The sequence below is a fragment of the Teleopsis dalmanni genome, chromosome 2 (assembly GCF_002237135.1).
Source record: "Teleopsis dalmanni isolate 2A chromosome 2, ASM223713v2, whole genome shotgun sequence".
Classification (NCBI taxonomy): Eukaryota; Metazoa; Arthropoda; class Insecta; order Diptera; family Diopsidae; genus Teleopsis; species Teleopsis dalmanni.
The window spans coordinates 15,419,485-15,440,068 of NC_051847.1; the positions used below are offsets into that span (position 1 = coordinate 15,419,485).

At 27.6% G+C, this 20,584-nt stretch overlaps 2 protein-coding genes across 2 annotated transcripts; both read left to right on the plus strand.

Moving 5' to 3' along the window:
* Positions 1–222: 222 nt before the first annotated feature.
* LOC119673988 (syndecan-like) lies at positions 223–4,116 on the plus strand. Its single transcript, XM_038085110.1, has 4 exons — positions 223–246; positions 604–862; positions 1,034–1,460; positions 4,056–4,116. Exons 1-4 carry the CDS (start codon positions 223–225, stop codon positions 4,114–4,116), a joined length of 771 nt encoding a protein of 256 aa, XP_037941038.1.
* On the plus strand, positions 608–20,412 carry LOC119683429 (syndecan-like). The gene is made up of 3 exons (XM_038097097.1): positions 608–862; positions 19,406–19,573; positions 19,655–20,412. Exons 2-3 carry the CDS (start codon positions 19,519–19,521, stop codon positions 19,825–19,827), a joined length of 228 nt encoding a protein of 75 aa, XP_037953025.1. The 5' UTR covers positions 608–862; positions 19,406–19,518; the 3' UTR covers positions 19,828–20,412.
* Positions 20,413–20,584: the final 172 nt, after the last annotated feature.

The window sequence follows — 20,584 nt, forward strand, 5'->3', positions numbered from 1 at the left end:
TAAAGTTCTGTTGTAGTTTCTTGTGTAATTTTAAGTCTTCCGCGGTTCCTTCTAATCTGAAAGTGATATGAAAGAGCACTTAGCAATTATAATTATTCTGAAAATATAACATCGGTATATTAAAGGAAAAGTACACTCAGAAAAATATGCTCTAACCATATACTATTTAGGTTGACCTGAATATTTTGTTAGAAAAGTTCTATCTCTTGTGGTAAAGATGATATGATAACCAATATTATGCGTCGAGTAAGAATATTTTGAACTGTGACTCAGTTAAAATCTAGTTAAATCAACCTATTTATTTTTCTGAGTGTACAAATACCGAATAAGTTCTTATCTTATATTGTACCCTAAACAATTTCTTGTGTTGCTATATAATTATAACAAAATATTATTTACTACTACAGACCAATATAAACAGTATATAAATTAGAACGTTTAAAATAATTTCATAAATAAGCATTTTACAAATTTGATGTTGTGACTAATCTTAAGTATATATCTTTTTATAGTACATGCCTTTAATAAAATTTATTAAAAACTTCTTAAGCTTTTATTATTAATAATAATTATTTATAATTACTTGTGTTTTATTTCTTACAGCTGCACGATGATTTAGAAAAAGATCCAGACTATTCTGGTTCTGGTTTTGGTCCTGATGACGAAGATTCATCAACAGATCACCATCATAGACGTCCAAGCATACATACGCAAACTGGTATTTCAAAACAAAATACAAACGACAACGATTATAGCACCAGTAGAACCCATCAAACAAATAGTGGCACAATCATTGGTAGCGGCACTAGTGGCAATTCAGGCATCATCAGTGGCAGTGGAAACACTGGCATTAATACAATTGGTAAAGATCATTCATCAACATCATCCTCATCAGCAAAACCGACAATAATAACAACAACAAACAATAACAATATAAATAATGTTCATCAACAACAACACACAACAACATCATCTCAAAATCCAATACAAACCCATATAACCCAATCCTCTTCTAATATTCCCTTACATACAGATGATGATGATTTCGATCTTGATGAAACCATTGGCGGCGGCAGTGGTGATGGTGGTATCATTGATCATGGCGATAATGATGATGATGACGATCACACAGGCGATATCGATAATGATGACGGAGAAGAAATTATTGAACATGATAATCATCATATCGATATTGATGCCGCTGCCGGTGGTGGTAATAAGCTTAATGAAAAAGAGCATATCGATCCATATGAACATTCGACGACGGATGATCGTAAAGCCACAAATAATTTGGATGAAGATGACACTGTTGGTAATTATGATGAAAATGAAGAAACCATACAAGTGCATAGAGAAAAGATTGACAATGATGATGAAGATGATGAAGGCACTGAAATATATACCGATGTGACCGATCCAAACAATGACAGCAACGGCGGATCAGCGCAAACACGTCAGTGGTTTTTATTTTTTATTAAAATTTTTCTTTATTATTGGGATTCATTTGTGTTTGTTTTGTATATTTTACATATATATTACTTTATGTGCTACGCTTTTATATTTGGGTTATATTTTTATTGCAATTCATTTTATATTTTATATATATTCCTTTTTTATTGGGCACAAAAAATTTTATTTCAAACTTTTTTGTTTACATTGCATGAACAAAATTTTAAATATTTTTATAATTTATTTTATGTAGTTAGCAAAAATTTTCTTTTTTTTTATTTTTATATATTTTTTTCACTATTTAGTATGTGTTTATTTAATTATTATTTTTTGTTCTACTTTCAAAGATACGAACTGTTTTTAAACTAGTTATTTAGGGTAAAAATACGCCAGTTCGATGAATTTTATTATTACAAACGGTTTATTTATTAACGACAACAAAAATATATTATTCAGTTGCAGTTTAATTAGTATGGATTTAAACAACATGAATAATAAGATTTTAATTATTAATAATATATTATAATTAATCTGATTTAAATTAAATCATCTTACTAAATGATTTATCCCACCAACTTTATACTGAAATTGTTTCACAAATTTATATATATTTTTAAATATAATCATTTACTGAAATCTAACTACATCAACGAATTATTGCGACGGTTTTTAAATTACTCAGTGTAAAACAGCTTCAGCGCCTGAAAATACACTACAAAAACTACTTGACAAATAACATAAACTCTCAAGATTAAAATAACTTTAAATGAATTATGCTTGAAAAACTTCTTAAGTGCTATAATTATTTTTAAAGCAGTGAATTTTATTCAAATTATAATTTCTCTATGTTGTGCAAAATGATGTCAAACTCTCAGTAAACAGTCTAGTTAAAAACTATACTCCAAAAGTATATATAATAATACAAAATTACCAAGCTGTAATATACTACAGGGAAGATTTTATTTATTTTAATAAAATTTTAATTTAATCAGATTTAAAAAAATAGTTTTTAATAATTTAATATTAAATTTTTTACTTTATTTTATATTTCAACTGACAAATGGCGTGAAGTGCGGCAACGAAATGAAAAACACGCGCAGTATTTGAAGTACTACGCAAATATTTACAAGCATTTCCATCAAATGCACTAACGAAATGTCCTTTATCATATCATTAAACACAAATTTACCTTATCTGAACATTACGAACAAATTGAAAAATGCCTCATATCCGTTCTACTTTTTTCATCGCCTCAAAACATACTTTAAAAAATCATTTTCATTAATTTATACAACTCATTTATATTCATGCTCATTCTCTCTCTCTCGCGTTCTCTCTCCATATCTGTCTGATTCATATAGTATATGCTCATTATTCATTTTTTTTTGTCAGAGCTATCATTACACATTTGAATTTTTGTTCATATTATTAAATTTTATTGTATGTGGATATTAAATATTATTAAAAACTAGTGCATACGCCTATAATTATGCAATTTTATTTTATTGCGATGTAAATATAATATATATAATACATTCAGTGTTCAATTTTAGAAGTTAAAGCTTAAAAAATATTTTTTTTTGTTACTTAAAAATGTTTTTTATTTGTTAACACAACATTTAATTTAATCGTGTTGTCACGCTATTATTATTAAGTATTGAAAGTCCATTTAAATTACTTGTAATTATCACAAGCATGATTTTGTAAAATATTTACATAAAAATTGTGTTTGTTTAATTGCGTTATCTGGATTATCTGTACTTATTGAATTTGCATGGTGATAAGAAAAAATGAATTATTAAACAAATATATTTAAAATATACAATAATTAACCTAACTAATTAATTAAACTAATTTAATATATGCGATTGAAATTTATCATTTTTAATATTAAATACCACATAATTTCAAAATGACTAGTAAAATTAAGCTAAGAACTAGTAACTGCTTAGTAACTAGAGAAATTAAAACCTAAGCAATTAACATAATATTCTATTTCCTTTAATGATAAATATAAATGAACCATATATATTTAATCCTTTAACTCCTAGGAGAAGTATAGGGCCGCAAACCATATACCTTAATATTAGATTAAGGTTATATTATCATATTATATTATAAGGTTCAAATGATATTGTTATATCATTTATGATTCGATTTGTATGCAAAAAAAAAGAGGTTTTGGAAAAAAAAATTTTAATATAGTAAAATATAGATCTTTAAATCTGTAATTACTTAAATTACACAAAAAATTTGTCGCTTCTGTCTTATTTTACCAATGGTAGGTAGATAGATGATAGAATATTTTTTTTAACAACTGTTTGTTGATTTATAATCAGTACGTTTTTCTTTTTCAACATATATACTTTTATGTCGGCTTTATAGACCTATCGATTCATTGATATATTTTTATCAAAAGTACACAATCACGTGATTGTAAAATACACATAGTGATTCCACTTGTATTTTTTACTATAGCAACATATGAAATCGCTACTGTCTTATACTGTGGGTTACTTAGAAGTCCAGATTCGCAAGGTTATCAACAATATACAGTTTTAGCTACTCAATACTTATACTACAAAATTATGTTTCTTTCAATTTAGGCTGCTTATATACCCGGAACCATATGCAAATACATATGGCACACAATTATCTTTTAAATAAAGCCAGTTTATGTAGAAATTACCCGGATTTGTTGCTCTTTAAAAATGAAACTTCGTAGAAATGGATTTTCCATTTAGCATTTAACTAATTAATTCATTATTTCATTTTAATTATATTAATATCAATATTTTATTAAGTTTATGAAATGAAATAAATATATTTACCGAGAAAAATGTAGTGTCTGTGTTACCACTACATTAAATCCTCTAAAGCATCTTAATTTTAGAAATCTGTCTGAGCTGCTTATACTAAATATAATAGATGAAAATACTCTATTAAATACAAATTTGAATTTTTTTAAAACAACTATTAGCAACAACAATATTATAAGTGTCTGATTGTATATTTGAATGTATATACTTAAACAAATCAACGAGAAAAATACGCTTACACAAAAAAATTACAAGAAAAAGAATTTTCTATTACTGTCAATTTCTAAAGAAAATTATAGAAACATTCTTTCCAATCAAAAATCTACAAGGATCCAACATCAAAATGTCACTTAAATCAGAAATAAATTGACAAACAATCGATAAAAAGCCAAAAAGTAAAGTTTAAATAAATAAGAATTACTGAAGCTGAAACACATTAGCTCTCACCTCAAGAATACGTTGAACAGCCATACAAGCTCACATATACACACACATAAAATGTAAAACTAATATCACAGCATATATGCAGGCGCGCACATATGGTATAACAAACATTAAATCAACATTTTTGGCGCCGCTTTATATACAATGAAAAGACTAATGCAATATTTTTTGCTTGTCTTGCTTTTCTACTTATACATTCTCAGGAAGTGTAAGAAAATTGGAAATTCGAAAATGGTGACAATATAAGCAAATGATTAATGTAAGCATTAAGTCAAAGAACTGTACCAAGAGTCAAACAAACATGAACAAAATCCAAATAAATATTTCAGAAGAAAATCTTACTAAGTAAATAATTTAATATATTAACTTTAGAACAGAAAGAGAACAACAAGAAGTAATAATATTTAAAATTCCACATCAGTTTTGTATTATTGAAAATGTTACTCATACGCACTGTGCTGTGATTTTTCATTTTTTTTTCTTTTTTTTTTTTTGTTAATTTATTATTTTGTACGTGATCCTGTGAAATATACTCTGCCATATTCATAGAACTGACAAATTTTCAAATGTAAAAATTTTTTTTACAATCTTTGTATTCCCTATATTGTACGCATAAAACACAGTTGTTGCAATACATAGTTGTTGCTAGTTTAATGAAAGAAAAATATCATGTAGTTTAATAAATATTTTTTTTATTTCGCTGGAATTTTTGCCATACATATATTTTTCGTATTTTTGTTTTATTTATAGTCGATGTACTCGAAAACCAATTTGCAGTTTTTTTTTTATATTTTTTTGGTATTAGTATTTATATTATTTCAATGGTACAAAAATCCAATACTCTTTCGACTATAGTCATTTAAGTGCAAATTAAGCACTAGTCTTTTTCTAAGTAAAAAAGATCGCCTGCTTAATAAATCAACAACGTAAACAACGAATTAATATTCACGACAACAATCGTTTTTTAGAAATTGTTTATCCACGCTGGAAAATTGTTTACCTTGTATTTTATTAAAAAAAAACTCTTTCGTTTTCTGCTTTTTTCCTTCTCCGTCTCCCACTGCATTTCTCTCTCGCTCTTTCTCACTCATTTTTCATTCTCGCTTTATCTCTCTGTCCCCCTTTTTCTATCGCTCTCTTTCTTTCTTCCTTTCTGTCTCTCTCTCTCTTTCTTTACCTATTCTTCTCTGCCCCTCTTTCTCTACCTTTTTTCTCTCCCCTCTTTCTGTACCTTTTCTTCTGTCTCTTTTCTCCTCCTCCCTCTTACTTCCCTTTTCTCTCTTTTTCCTTATCTCTCTTTTCCCTTCTCTTTCTCTTCACTTCTCCTTTCTCTCTTCTCTTCACCTTTCTCTCTTCTCTTCTCTTCTCTCTATTCCCTTCTCTTCTTTTCCCATCTCTCTCTCTCTCTACCTTTTCTTCTCCTCTATCTTTTTTTCTCTCAATCTACTTGCCCCTTTCTCTTCTTTCTTTGTCTCTCTCTCCATCTACTTGCCTAAATAATAAATGTCTCTTTCTTTGTCTTTATCTCTCTTTTTTCTCTCTTCTTTTTTCTCTTTTTTCTCTCCCGTTCTGTCTTTCTGCATCTCGATTCATTGTTCTCTCGTTATATCAACTATTATAAATCTCCGTCTGTCAGTCATTCTAAGCTCTTTCCCTCTCCTTCAGTTACTTCAGTTATATTTATCTTTTTGTTTTTATTTATATCTTATCAGTATCACAAAAACCGAATATTTTTTTTCTCCATTTGGATTCTGTTGCATTGTTCCATTTAATTCCTTTTCTGTTTCATACTCATGTTACCAAACTTACTTCTGTCAAAGTCTGTTCTTTATGTTTTCTATATTTTTACACCCCTTAAAATTAAATTCAGTTGGACTTTATCTTAAAAGACAACACATCTCAAATACAAAAACATATTCAAATTAAGTTCAGTGCTATTTTGATTTGTCTGAAGTTTTAATTTGTTAAATACCACAAGAAAAGAGCGAGTACACATAAATACCATCAGAAAAGTAAAATTCTGCACAGCTTTCAAAACTTTTGTGTGTTTAAAGTGGGGTTTTTTCGTTGTTATTTATCCCTGAAAACAGATGTTTTTTATAAAGCATCCCATGTTTCTACAGCTTTTACGAGTTCTTGAAACAACAATGAAGATTAAATATTAAACACATCAAGTGAATGCTTGTATAAGAGAGATTCAACACTGCATTACAATGGTTTTTATATAATATAATTGAAGCTTCTAGCTTTAATATTTCATTTTTTTTTGTCTTAATTTGTTTTAATTATCTTTTTAAAATGTATTATTGCACCTAAAGCACGCCATCACCGCATGATGAAAGTATAAAATTATAAAGTTTTTGTATGCAACTTATGTAAATTATATAGAAAAAAGAAAATTTGTGTAAAAAGCAATATACCATATGGCAAATCTACTTATATGCATACGAGCAAAAATATGAGAGCTACTTACTTTTAAAGCTGATATTTTTTTAATCATTCGGACCCTTAAAAGTAAATATGGATTACTTTAGTTTACGTCCATTACCAGCTCAAATAAAAAATTAGCATTTTAAACTACTTGCTTCTCTTTTAGTATTTTATCTTAAATATACACTATGTTTAATTATTGCATATAAGCTCTCTTTACACTTTTTATACATAAAAGCATTTTGTTTTTTTTTTTTTTGTGTAATGATAGAATTAAGTATTGAATATGTTAAGGTAAGCGCAACTAATAACTACACATCAAAAGGAATGTCATAGTTTAGTGCCAGGAAAATCATATCTATGCTTGCATTATTTACGTTTCAAAATACTCAGACACATTGACTTTTCAACTCTTTCATATCAAGCCAGCAGCATTTCAACATCTTTCGAGTGCCACAAGTGCCAAACTTGCCATCTCATATCATTAGGAATTATTTCCAACACTACGTATAAATAGCATATGTCCTTGTTTTGTAGCATTCTGCTGCTTTATGTAAACATGTTGAAGTACGTTAGATGTGTGTTTCAGTGCTTGTTATGTCCCACTTTATTATAGTCACTACCGATCAACGAGTAAATTTTCTAAGCTGCGTTTGCTTTTACAGCAAAAGCATTTACCAATCATTCCATATTCAGCAATCCAACTTAGAAATAGGCTTTATGTCTGCTTTGTTACTGGAGTCAGGAAAATGCTAACAAGCAAACAAATTTCCAGAGGCACACGAAAATGTACCCGTAGTATTTACCAATCCAACGTTACTACTGCTAAACGACGTACTAATGAAATTTATCAACAGACACGACTTAATTAAAATTTGGTTTTAAACAAAATGTAAGGCAATTTTAATGGCTTGTTATTAGCTTTGAAGAAGTTTTAATTTAGATTTAATTATAATAAATGGTTGTGTAGGTACCACTAGTTGTAATGTCAAATATTTCCATTCTAAAATTCCAAAATATTGATTTAAATTTGATTTTATTATAAATTTTTAATTAATGTTAACGTTTATAAAAATATTCTCTAATGTTTATTTAATGGTAAGCATTACTTGTCTTACGATAAGCATTACATTATTATATTTAATTATAATTATCTAACGATAAGCATTACATTATTATATTTAATTATAATACAGTCAGACTTCTATAACTCGAATTTTCTACAACTCGAACTAAGTAGAGTGCAAAAGGGTTTGGAGAGCAAATTACACACAATTACAAAAAATTTCTTTAACTCGAAGTCTCCATAAGTCGAGCCTTGTCTTTGCAAAATGATACTTCAAGTTATGGAGGTTTGACTGCATATTCAATATAACTATATATACGTGTTTTATAAAGCAATTACTCTTACCCTGCAAACATTAATTACCAAATAAAAAAATTCTATAGCATATTTTTAGAGCGTGAATCTGGTGAGTAGTTGTTGCAACAACGCCGTTCTTTATTTTAGCGATATAGCATTATCTTAATGTACCATAATTATTTTCTTTTGTTAATCGAATTTTATTTTCCGAATTTTAACATTTAATTGGTCCAGTAGTTACAATTATAATCTGAGCTTTTTGTGTTTCCAGTTTTATAATAATCTACCAATAAAGTTCTTTTTGCATTACGTATGCTTATAACACCAATTTTTGGTTAAGATCGCATTTCCAATTCACACCATTATCTTCTAGTTTTGAGTCACGATCAGAATTATCCATAAGATGAGATCAATGACATCATATTAAAAGTTTTTAAAACACTGTTACTAACACAAACGCATTCGATTGTATTTTTGTTATATTATAAATAAATGAGAAATACCTAAAAAAAAAAAGTAGTGTACAAAATTGTTTTAAACCCAAGACTTGACATAGAATATTACTCATTGTCACTCTTGATCAACCAACAATCTCTCAAAATGTTATCTTATATATTTAGTATTTGAGTTACTAATAATTTTTAGTATTAATAGGGTTTTTAAATGTTCTTGTACAACCAAATTTAACCAAACTATTTCAGTCATAAACCATTATTTTTGAAAGAGCAGATTCATCTAACAACTTCAGCATTTTGTAAACTGAAGGTACAGTTTATCTGAAGGTAAACCTTCAAATCTTTTTTGTAAAGAATTATAGTAAGACATTGCTTAAAGTGCAATTTTTCCAGTGTTGAAAAACTATTTCAATTAGTTTAAAAACAAAAAATGTAGTGAGAGATTAAAATGAAAGTTTGGCTATATCGTTATGCTAGTTGAAATATTAAACTGATGTCAAAGTCTTAGTTTTATTAGTAATAGTGCTATACGAATTTTTTAAATAATCTAGTATTTAAAGTCACAACAAGACTACAATTATAGAAAAAGTCTGCTCACGATTTTTGCTTAAAAAATTCAATTCTACAAAATCTGAAACATACCAACTAGACCATATTGCACTCAGTAAGTGTAAAAGATATCTATAATTATGAACCCGGTATAAATTGACCATATTATTCTCAGTAAGTATAAAGCATATTTATATTTAGAAGCCTAATAGAATTTGTAGGCGACCCAAATGTTTGACCAGCTAATTTACTTAAGAAATACATCTATAAAAATAAGTCAATGTCTATAAATACTCTATATTTTTGAGCTCATAAAAGCACCAATTCCAGAAGTAATCTTTAATATTTCTGCATTATAGGTTTCTACTGTAAATAAAATATTTTTAAAATCACAACTATTTTTAAATAAAAAGATAATATTGTCAGTATTTCATTACTACTGCTCTAATTTACCAGAGATTATCATTTTTTTTTGTTCTTATATTTTTTCTTTTCATTCGCTTCAATCATTCCAAAGTAGCAAAGTTGCTTTGGTGCAATTTTGCGCTTTAGGAGTTTAATTACAGGATAATGCAGAAGGCGCAAATTGAAGAAACCAACAGATATTGCATAAATTTTTTTAATTAAAAATTATTTCAATATTTAACTGAAAATAATAGAGAAAAACAAAAATTATTTTATATACGAGTATTTTTCTTCTTAGAAATTTTTCTATACTTATTTGCTTCTTTTTTTTGTATTCAAAACGCAAAATGAGTGAAGCAAAATTTTCAGAGTAGAAACTTTATAATTTGTGTAGTTTGTGCTGTGCATATTTTGAGTTTTTCAATAACCACTTTTGGCAGCAAAAAACTTTAATTTATCTTTATTTATAAAAGCATCCTTGTTGATTTCATTTTGTCTGAAAAATATAAAATTCACTCAAAGTAAATTCCCTCATCTTTTGTTCGGAACTCGGAACTCTGCTTAACAAGCTGAGTAAATGTTCAAAGAAAAATGTTCCAAATAAAACAATCTTTTCTGAAAGACAAATGAAGCTTGTCAAGGACATTTCAAAGCGAACGAAAGGAGAGCACGGTTTTTTTATTTCACCAAAAAGAAAACATTTTTTTGAAATTAAATAAAAAAAATGCTCTTTTTCAAATGCTCTTTTTTTAAATACCACGTTTCCCCTTGACTTCCATATACTTGCATATAAAAGAAGAAATATGTGAGCAATTAAGTGAACACAGCTATAAAATTTGTTTTAAATTAGAAAAATCATCCATTTCGTAAGGGAAAATCGTATTGTCCCGTATATAAACTAAACATAAAATAGCAATAAAACATATTTTATTAGATTAAAAAGCAGTAACGTAGTCAAGGAAGCTGTTTGTTTTGGTAATACTGTGTGTTTCTTTGTTACTTTTTCAACATATACTCGATTTTTATATTAAATCGAAATATTATAGTAAAATTTAAAATTTTAGAATTATTGATATTTTTATATTTGATGCATTTATTTTCGTACTCTTCAATCGGCTCACTATTTATTTCAGTATCGTTTTTCAGCAGGCTTATTTTCTTTAAGGATTGTTAGAGCCGTTAAGTGTGGTGAGAGCTTTAATTTGCTGATATCGGGTTATTTTTGAAGACTTATTAAGTGTGTGAAATCCATTTTTTGTTTACCCTACTCTGTGGTATCTTCTGTAATGCGTGTCTATCAGCTATCGAAGATAGGACACCAGAACACCTGCTGTATCTATGTGCAGGCTTCGCCAGAACTTAGTTTCTGGGGGCCAGCTTCTTTAACACAGCCTTAGCATTGACGAGATTCTTGCATTTGTAAATGCATCTGGCTGGTTCAAGCTTGATCTTCTCTTTGCTATACATTATTACGAGTATTTGTGGATTCAAAACGGCTTTCTTAGCTAATTGAGGAGGATATGATCGTCCCTCCACCACAACTGACATATAAGCTACTACTTAAAGTAAATATTGAGATTAACGAGATACTTAAATATTAACGAGAGAAACTTAAATCTAGTCTAGAGGAAATAAATTTTCTCTTTAAAATCTTACTAATAACTTACAACAAATCCGTTTTAAAGTGTATGAAACGATTATCACCTAGCCGAATGCTAGAGATATCTTAGTTCTCATTTAACACTATAGCTTAATAATAAAAAGAAACCGTTTAATTTTAGGACGTCTTGATTTTATTTTATTAACGTTAATTTTTACGTGTACACTCTTCAAGTACAACCACCATACTCTTTTGCTGATGGTGCTCTCTTCTTCTTTGTTCATACCATTCTCTTCCCAACTAGTTCGTACTTGACTCGATTAACAATTCGATTACTTAAAGCTCTGTGCGAGTTAAACTAAATTGACACTAAATTAACGAGAGTACTACATAATACGAATAAAAGACAGTATAAATGTATAAATATATAGGTATAAAAAAATTTTTCTTTAAAATCTCACTAATCCCTTATAACAAATCGTTTTCAAATTTAATGAAACTATTCAAAATTCGTGTAATAAAAACTGTGTGCGAATTAAGCTAAATTGACACTAAATTAAGAAAAATACTAAATTATGGAGATAAGGCGGTATAAATTTTAATTTAGTCAATTTTTAATTACTAAAGTATATCACTAAAATAACAATCAGTTCAAAATTGACCAACCCAAAATTGTAAGCTTTATTAGAAATAAAATTCTGCTTTAATATTGAGTATGAACTAATTTATACACACATTTCGAATATTCTATTTTTTTTTTTTGGATGATGTCAACATTTTTGTGTTATTTTGTCAACTATATGACTGTTTTGTCCTCTAACTCCCGTGGGAGCAATGTGATTTCTGTATTTCAACTTTGCACGCCATTGTTGATATATAAAAATTTCCACAAAAAAAAATGGCAAAAAATGAATCAACTTAAATTCTTATAAATTCGCTAAAAACTTTCTGCAATTCTGAGATGAAATGGTCTGTTTGCTTGTCCTCACACGCAAGCTTCATCAAACATAAAATTTTTGTTTCTATTTTTCTACTTACTGGAATATCCTTTGTGTTCTACTTTGAACTGTAAGGTTTTCGATTACATAATTGCTGATTTTATACTTTTTCTTGCTTATTCCGATTTTTATGTGACCGCAATGTCCTTTCAGCTCCATCCTTACATTAACAGAAACTATGAACGATTGTTTGTTATTGACTGTGCTATCATCAATAATTAATGTTTCATACTTAATAGCATTTTACGAACATGATTTATATTGAATTAGAGATGAAATTTCCAAGAAATTTACTTTTAACTTTTTAGATATAAACTGAAACAGAGCAGATATGTGTTTTTAATGTACTAAGACTTAAAGATAAAAATAAAAATAAAAACAAAAAAAAAATACTGGTATTATGTGATACGTTCGATTGTGTAGAAAGTTGAAGTTGATTGAAAATAAATTAATAACATTAAATATATATATTTAATCGAAAGGAATCGCATTAAATTAGATAAAGTATTTGTTGTTTCTCTTTCTCATTAAGACAAGAATTTATTAAATTATTTTTCATTGGGTCTGTCAATGAACTTAACATATACTATAGTATTAATCACACCACTAGTAGTTATGAATTATTATAATAATTTGTTATTCTTAGTGAGTAACTAATTTTCATAATGACAAGAGAGTCTAAATTATATATATAGATTAATGTACAGCAAAACTGTATTTGTTCTAAAAACAAAAAATTAATTATTAAAGAAAAGTGATTATTAGAGATTATTAAAGTAAAACCCCAAGAAGTGAATCGCTTATGATAGTATAAAAAACTGATAAAGTACATCAGCTCACTGAAAGAATTTTGAAGAGAGATTCCTTACAATATATATCAATTCCTAAACAATATATTATTTTGATAAACTAGCAATATCTTTAATATACACATTATTGTTAGTAACTTATTATATATGTATCAAATTTAAAACTGTACAACAGAGTTTAGTTCAAAACATTATAACATCTATACAATATATATGTGGGTTTCAATAAACACTATTTATTAAATATAAAATATAAATTAATTAAGAATAAAATTTGATCGACTTGCTTTGTCGATGTCTTCCTTTCTACTGACGCTTCCTCTACTGTTTCTTTTCTACTGCTTCTTTGTTGAAGCCATTGCCAACCCCACATATATATACATATATAGAAATATAGATATAAAAGTATCTATACAATACTTTATAGAAGTAGTGGAGGCAGGTTGTCTTATAGAAGCCAAGTTGACTTAAGACTTTAAAAGTGAGTCTATAATACTAAGGAGACGTTAAAAGCACATTTGCTGATTAAAGGAATTTGAGATACAGCTAAGATCGGGATATATAAGTTGTCGTTTTGATAAACGAAACAATGTACACATTATGGTTAATAACTTACTTATCTATATTAACTTCATAACGATATTAAAGAGCTTTGTTGGAAATGTTATAGCAATACTAAATTACTAAGCTGTTCTACTTGATTTCAAACACAATTTATATCTTCGAGTATAGAATAACTTAGCTTTTAAATATGGGGGTGTTGGTTTTTTTTTTATTTATTTATCGACCAATATGAATCTTCGGGATTGTTAATCAGTCACATATCTTTACCATATATATCGAAAGAACTTCTGTTACGAATAATATAACAAATAAAACAAATAAATTGTTTGAACTTTTAATATTAAATTTATTGCATACAAATTATTCATATATGTTAGCATACAAATTATTTTTATAAATTTACTTTAGATAAATTTCACTGTTCCTAAATTATATTTACTTATAATTATATTTTATTTAATTAAGTGAAATCGTTTCAGCTTTCAAAAATATACTCTAAATCAAACAAAGAACTAATATTTCAATTAAATTTATTAGAATTATTATTGGAAGCAACTATGCAAAAAAGTTGACTATATGGAAATAGATTTCAATGAACATAATTGATATTTTGTTTGTATTTCAGGATACAGTCATACGCAAAAGGCAGTAAAGCCATTTAATACAATATTTTATGCAGAAATTTTTAAAAATTATATCAATTCGTATAATATCTCTTATTGAAACGTATCCTCAGGTATTGAAACTTTAATCAATTTCACAATATGTGCACTGAAATTTTTTTTGAACTGAAACTTGCTCTGGTAATCGTGTAATATGCCTGCCTCTGTACATTCAAAGCAAAACCATTTTTACTTATGTGCATTGAACCTGAAATAGAGTTTCTGATTCAAACTATTTGCATTACTGAACTGAAAACTTATATTGCAATAAATAAAATGGAATTCAATCAAATGCATAAGGAATGAAAGTATAATAAAAAGTATTGTATTGCTTTTCCGCTGTAGTACACATGCAAAACTTCTTTAGATACAAGATGCAATACTATTTTAAATTCAATTTTTTTTTTTTGTTTTTTGGTTTATCTTTTTATTTAAGCCAAGCTACTTTATTGAACTGTTTTCTGTTTAGCCTTTCACTTGCATAGCCCTTACATCTTTTATTTCAAATAATAGATTTATTTTCCTAAAAGCAGACTACAGATTGCATTTGCGTATTTATGTACGCAACAAAGCATTCATCCTAATATTGGATAACAACTTACATATTTATCGGTGTTGCAATTTACTTTTACGAGTTCATAACTATGTAGAATCTTTCAGTATAGAAAAGTTGAATTAGCCATGGTAGCCTCGATAAAATAGCACCAGTGAAGTAGCAATACTCGTAACATACTGTGCATGATAAGTGCCTGTATGAAATATCAGAATGTCTTAACATATTGTTTGTTTGATAAAAGAAAATAAAATTTATTTACAGTACTTCGGAATTTGTAAATGGAATAATAAATTTTTATTTTAATTTCATTATGTTTTTAACATAATATATATACATAAATATTTTATAAACATTGTTTGAACGCAAATCTATGTATAATGATTTGCCAACCCTTACTCAATAATAACAATAAAGGACCCTTTTCATCTAATTTGAGTGCAACTTCCAAGATAATGTATGAAACCAAATAATAAATCAAATCCAATTTCGCGTTTAGGACTTGTTGGATTCTTATTATTTTATTTCATACTCTTTCTCACTCTCTCCCTTTATCCTTTTACCTTTCAGCAATTACTATTATCTAGATCCAAATATATATATTTTTTTTATATATAATAAATGTTCCATAGGTTTCGTAAAGAAGTGAACTACAACAACAAAAATTATTTTTATATTATTTTAATTAATTGAATTTCTGGCTGACCATACAGATGTTTCGAGTATTGGCAAATGCCTAACAACAGTGGTATTGGAATTATTTCTTATATTTAATTACTCGTAAATAATTGTTTTGTTACGTTAATAATAAGTGTTACGAACCTTGGTAAATTATGTTAAACGTCATCACTGCTCTATAAAACTAAATCATATATATGATTTAGTTATATAATAGTATATCACCAATATGTTATAAAGTGTCTTATGGCATTAAGGCTTTATATTATTCCTTATTTCCTTATACTGAAACATTTAAAATAATGTAACTGCTTTTATTACTCTTATAGCGCTTGCTAAACGATTGAAAACATGAAAAAACCAATACATGCACAATATCTTTCTTTAGTCCTTTTAAAGTATAGTTTTATGCAAATACAATCAATCGAATTTCACGTGCATGAAGTTTCATCCAGCTCAATTCACCTAATATGACCTGAGGCCACATTATCTAAGTTAAAACACCAAAATTAAACCACTATGAATGTTCAAGGCTTATTAAAATAAGTACGTGCTAATTAAGTAAAATAGGTAACCATAATTTACTCTCTCAAATGCTTATTCACTTACAATAGATACATTCATAATAAAGGCATTTCAAATAATTTTATATAGAAAAAATTCATGTACTACCTTTCAACTTCTTTTGAACTCCAATAAATTTAAATAATAATATGATGAGCAAATATTGATAATTGCTTTTAAAGTTGACTAACTATTTGGCTGATAAGATTATAAAGTGCTCTCAATTTTTGATTACCGTCTGATAATATTGACTGTTAATAACATGAATTACAAAATAAACACTTTTAAGCAGTAAATTTCCCAAATACTGAACCACTTTAACAAAACATTAGTTAATTATGTTATTATTTACTTTATTTCATATAAACGCTGTTTACCTCATGAAAAGAAAATATTTAATAATATTACTACGCATCTCTATAACGTATCTTTTATACGAGACTAACAGAATACCATTAGTACATTAAATCCTTAATAAGCAACTTAACTTAACTCAAAGTTACACTTGTAACCTTCTTGAAAACACCATTTAAATGTCTCTATAAACAAGAATGTTTACTTTTCGTTCTTTTCAATTTACACACTATCAACAAAAAAGAGATATAAGTAAATATTCTGTCAATAAGCAATACCAATAGTGCTTAACAAAAGCAAATATCCTTGCTATTTATTGTTTAGACTGCTGGGAGCTTTGAGGCATAAAACCATATTTGTATGTGTTGAAATATTTGATCTGAGCACACCCACTTAACAAGCCAAAATGCTCAATTCTCGATTAAGTTAATTACATAAAAGCACAGACATGCACAAACATGCACATGGATTTAATGTCCTAACTATTTTAGATTATTATCCTTAAGCTCACATGAAATTTCAGATATACCAAATTTTTAATCTATCTATAAACAACACAATGACAATAAAAGTCATTAAGTCAATTATTAAGGTTCAATTATGCGTTCACTCTTAACCTATGTGAAATGTCAGATGTCAAATGTTAGATGCTAGCTGCTAGTTGATAGTTATGTCATGTATCTACTAAATGCTCATATATGTTATGAATGCTATTTTCGTAACTGACCTAAACTATGCGATATACGTACCTTTAAAATTATTGGCATTTAGTAGTAAACCGCACAATTTGCACTAAAGTATCTTAAAAGAATTTTTATGTTTATGTACATGAATAAAGTTTAGAAACTTATAATGTGTGTCTATTAAATGTACCTGTTAAATGTATCTGTAAAATGTAATTTTAAAATTGTGAAGCCATTATCAATTTATTCATTGATTGGTTAAAAGACTTTGTGGCAAATAAACATATAACTGAGGTTAGTCAAAGGTATGATATTAAGGAATCATTATATTTGTTGCTGAATTTAATCATCTAAACACATATTATTCCCTTAACCTCTCGATTTTATTTATATTTGTTAAACTGTATTTTAAATAAATGTTGAAAATTTGACGTAATTTTAATCAACACTTATATTGTTGTAGAAGAATACATCCAGGACTTACCTTGCTTTTAGTTGTTGTATTTTTCAATTAATTTCTGACTTCTGCTTGGCTTTAATTTATGGATTTTGAATGATTTTCTGTTACTATGAAATGCTCTAGTTGTGCTCAAAATTACCAAATCTTTTTTGGCTTTAAGCTTCTGTTAACAAATTGAATTATAAAATCAGTGGCACATTTCGCGTAATTTTAGTAAAAATCTTGATTAATTTCTTTTTATAGTTTATTTTTTCTCGCCGAAAATGTCAAAAAAAGCATTGAAAGTCAAAAAATTCTAATGAATAATAACTGCGAAGTATCCTGTCACTGCCTATGCGCCGGAAAGGAAAGTTTGTCAAAAACTTTTTCAACGAAATAAGCTTTGATTTACATTTCCTAAGAGGATTTCATACTTACTTAAAATATTCTTTTCGAGTGCAAAATTTTGCGAAAAGTGCCAAATTAAACGCATAAATTCATTAATATTAAAAGCAACTCACAATATTTAAAAGTTCCCTATTTTCAAAGAAACTAAAATTTTAATTATACTTTGTTATCATTTATAAATTAAGATAAGAAAAGCATTTTCAAAGTGGTACACAACATATTTTACAATAACTAGTACTTAGTTTTAAGAATCCAGAAGTCCAGAAGTGGACTTGAGGATTGTTAGGGCGGGGTTACGTAGCGTATCAACTTTAGTGAATAATTTTAGAGCTCTGTCTCTGATATATTTTTTCACTGAGTCAATCCTAAGATCTCTATGTATGTCTGTTGATCTAATATAACATGGAATCTTAAACAGTCTTCTTAAAGCCAGTTTTTGAGCTATCTGTAATTGCTTTAAAGTAGTATTTGAGGCTTTGCTATATGTAACACATCCGTACAGTAGTCCTGGTCTAATTACTTGCGTATAAAGTAACTTTCTGTTTTTAAAGTTGAAGTGATAATTATTATATAGCGGCTTTAATAAATGTAGAATCTTAGAGCAGCTATTCTGTTTGTATTTCAAATGTTTAAGACAATTGAACCGTTTGTCAAAAATGACCCCCAGATATTTTATGTTATCCTCCCACCGTATCTCCGTATCACAAACGCTCACTCTTGGAGGATGCTGTCTTCTTTTTCGAGTTAAACATTTAAATTCTTATTTTAAATTACTATTGTAGTATTAACTTTACTGTTGTACTGTGTTATTTTGAAATATTTTTGGTACGAAATTTTTATTTTAAAATATTATTACTAATCCTAATAGTCCTAATTGTGTTATAGTATTAAATTAGTACCATTGCATTATCATTGTATCTTTTCTGAATTATTTTTTGTTTTTGTGCTTTCTAATATCACATCGAGAAGGTTTTTAACATTGTCGAATGAACAATACGCATTTACAAGAGACTGCGTATCAAAGTTGTGCTTAAGTGTACTAAACATACGAACTCATCATATACGCATCATATAAATGTCATCAAATTACATATGTACACTTTATATAATAAATATTAAATACAAAATATTTGAACATTTAAATAAAATTGTTTATTTTTCTTTGTTTGCCCTCAACAGCTGATATCAATAAAAATTCAGGCACCATACACGAGTTGGACACAAATAATATAAATAGCCTACCACCGGATACTACATTGATTGAGCATACAACCGGCAACGAAGTTTCGATCATGAGTGACGACGAACGAGCGACGAGCTTCTTTGCTCAGCCTGGTATTTTAGCCGGTTAGTATAGTGACTTTCACTCAATGAATATATTAAAGTATTATTAATTAATTTTTCGTGTTTTTTTTTTTTGCTTTATAGCTGTTATCGGCGGTGCTGTTGTTGGTTTACTCTGTGCCATACTCGTAGTCATGTTTATTGTCTACCGTATGAGAAAAAAAGATGAAGGATCCTATGCTCTGGATGAACCAAAACGTTCACCGGCTGTCAATTCCTACGCGAAAAATGCGAATAATCGAGAGTTCTATGCCTGAGATATCTCCCCACGGTACTAAACGTTAAGCAAAGAATTACCAATATAATTTATATACAACAACAACAACAACAACATGCAGCAAGCAATAGAAACAAAATGGCAGCAGCAACAAAATTATAAAAAAATTATAACTTAAACTTATAGCAAAAAAAAAAGGATAAAGAATGAGAAAAGGAATCAGAAAAAAGAGAAAACAATATATGATGTGAACGGTGCAGAGAAAAAAAAATTTGATATTCAATTTACAATTTATAGCAACAACAACACAACAACAAATATTAAATGTCAATAAATTAAAAAAACATTTACAATGCCCTACACCACAAACAAACAAACACACATACACACATACTCACAGTAAGCCTTCGTACACAAAAGTTACTCACCGTGAACTTCAAATACGCAGTAGTAAGTTTTGATCGTTGATCATTTAACGATCATAAAATACATATAAAAACACTAAATAATTTTCTATATGAGCGTCGACTGTTCATTTAAGCATAAATGAAAAAAATTATTATGTACTAAAAACTACATACTCATATATACGCGAAAGTAGAAAAATATAAAAAATTTTCTGAACAAATACAATATTTCTACCTTTTTCGAATTCTTTATATAAAAAATTATTTTTAAGTTTAAATCTATAAAAATTATTTTTAGTTTATCACATAATTATTAACGTAATTTAAACGTAAGCGACATAAAATAAAATATCAATTTATTATTTATTTTATATAAAAATGAAATGTAAT

Excerpts from the sequence above, each read along its gene's own strand:
- LOC119683429 (XM_038097097.1), top strand. The coding sequence starts at position 19,519 with ATGAGTGACGACGAACGAGCGACGAGCTTCTTTGCTCAGCCTGGTATT. Across the intron at positions 19,574-19,654 it reads TCAGCCTGGTATTTTAGCCG|CTGTTATCGGCGGTGCTGTT; the intron begins GTTAGTATAGTG and ends TTTGCTTTATAG.
- LOC119673988 (XM_038085110.1), top strand. The coding sequence starts at position 223 with ATGATAACCAATATTATGCGTCGA. Across the intron at positions 247-603 it reads TAACCAATATTATGCGTCGA|CTGCACGATGATTTAGAAAA; the intron begins GTAAGAATATTT and ends TATTTCTTACAG. Across the intron at positions 863-1,033 it reads CACTGGCATTAATACAATTG|ATGATGATGATTTCGATCTT; the intron begins GTAAAGATCATT and ends CCTTACATACAG.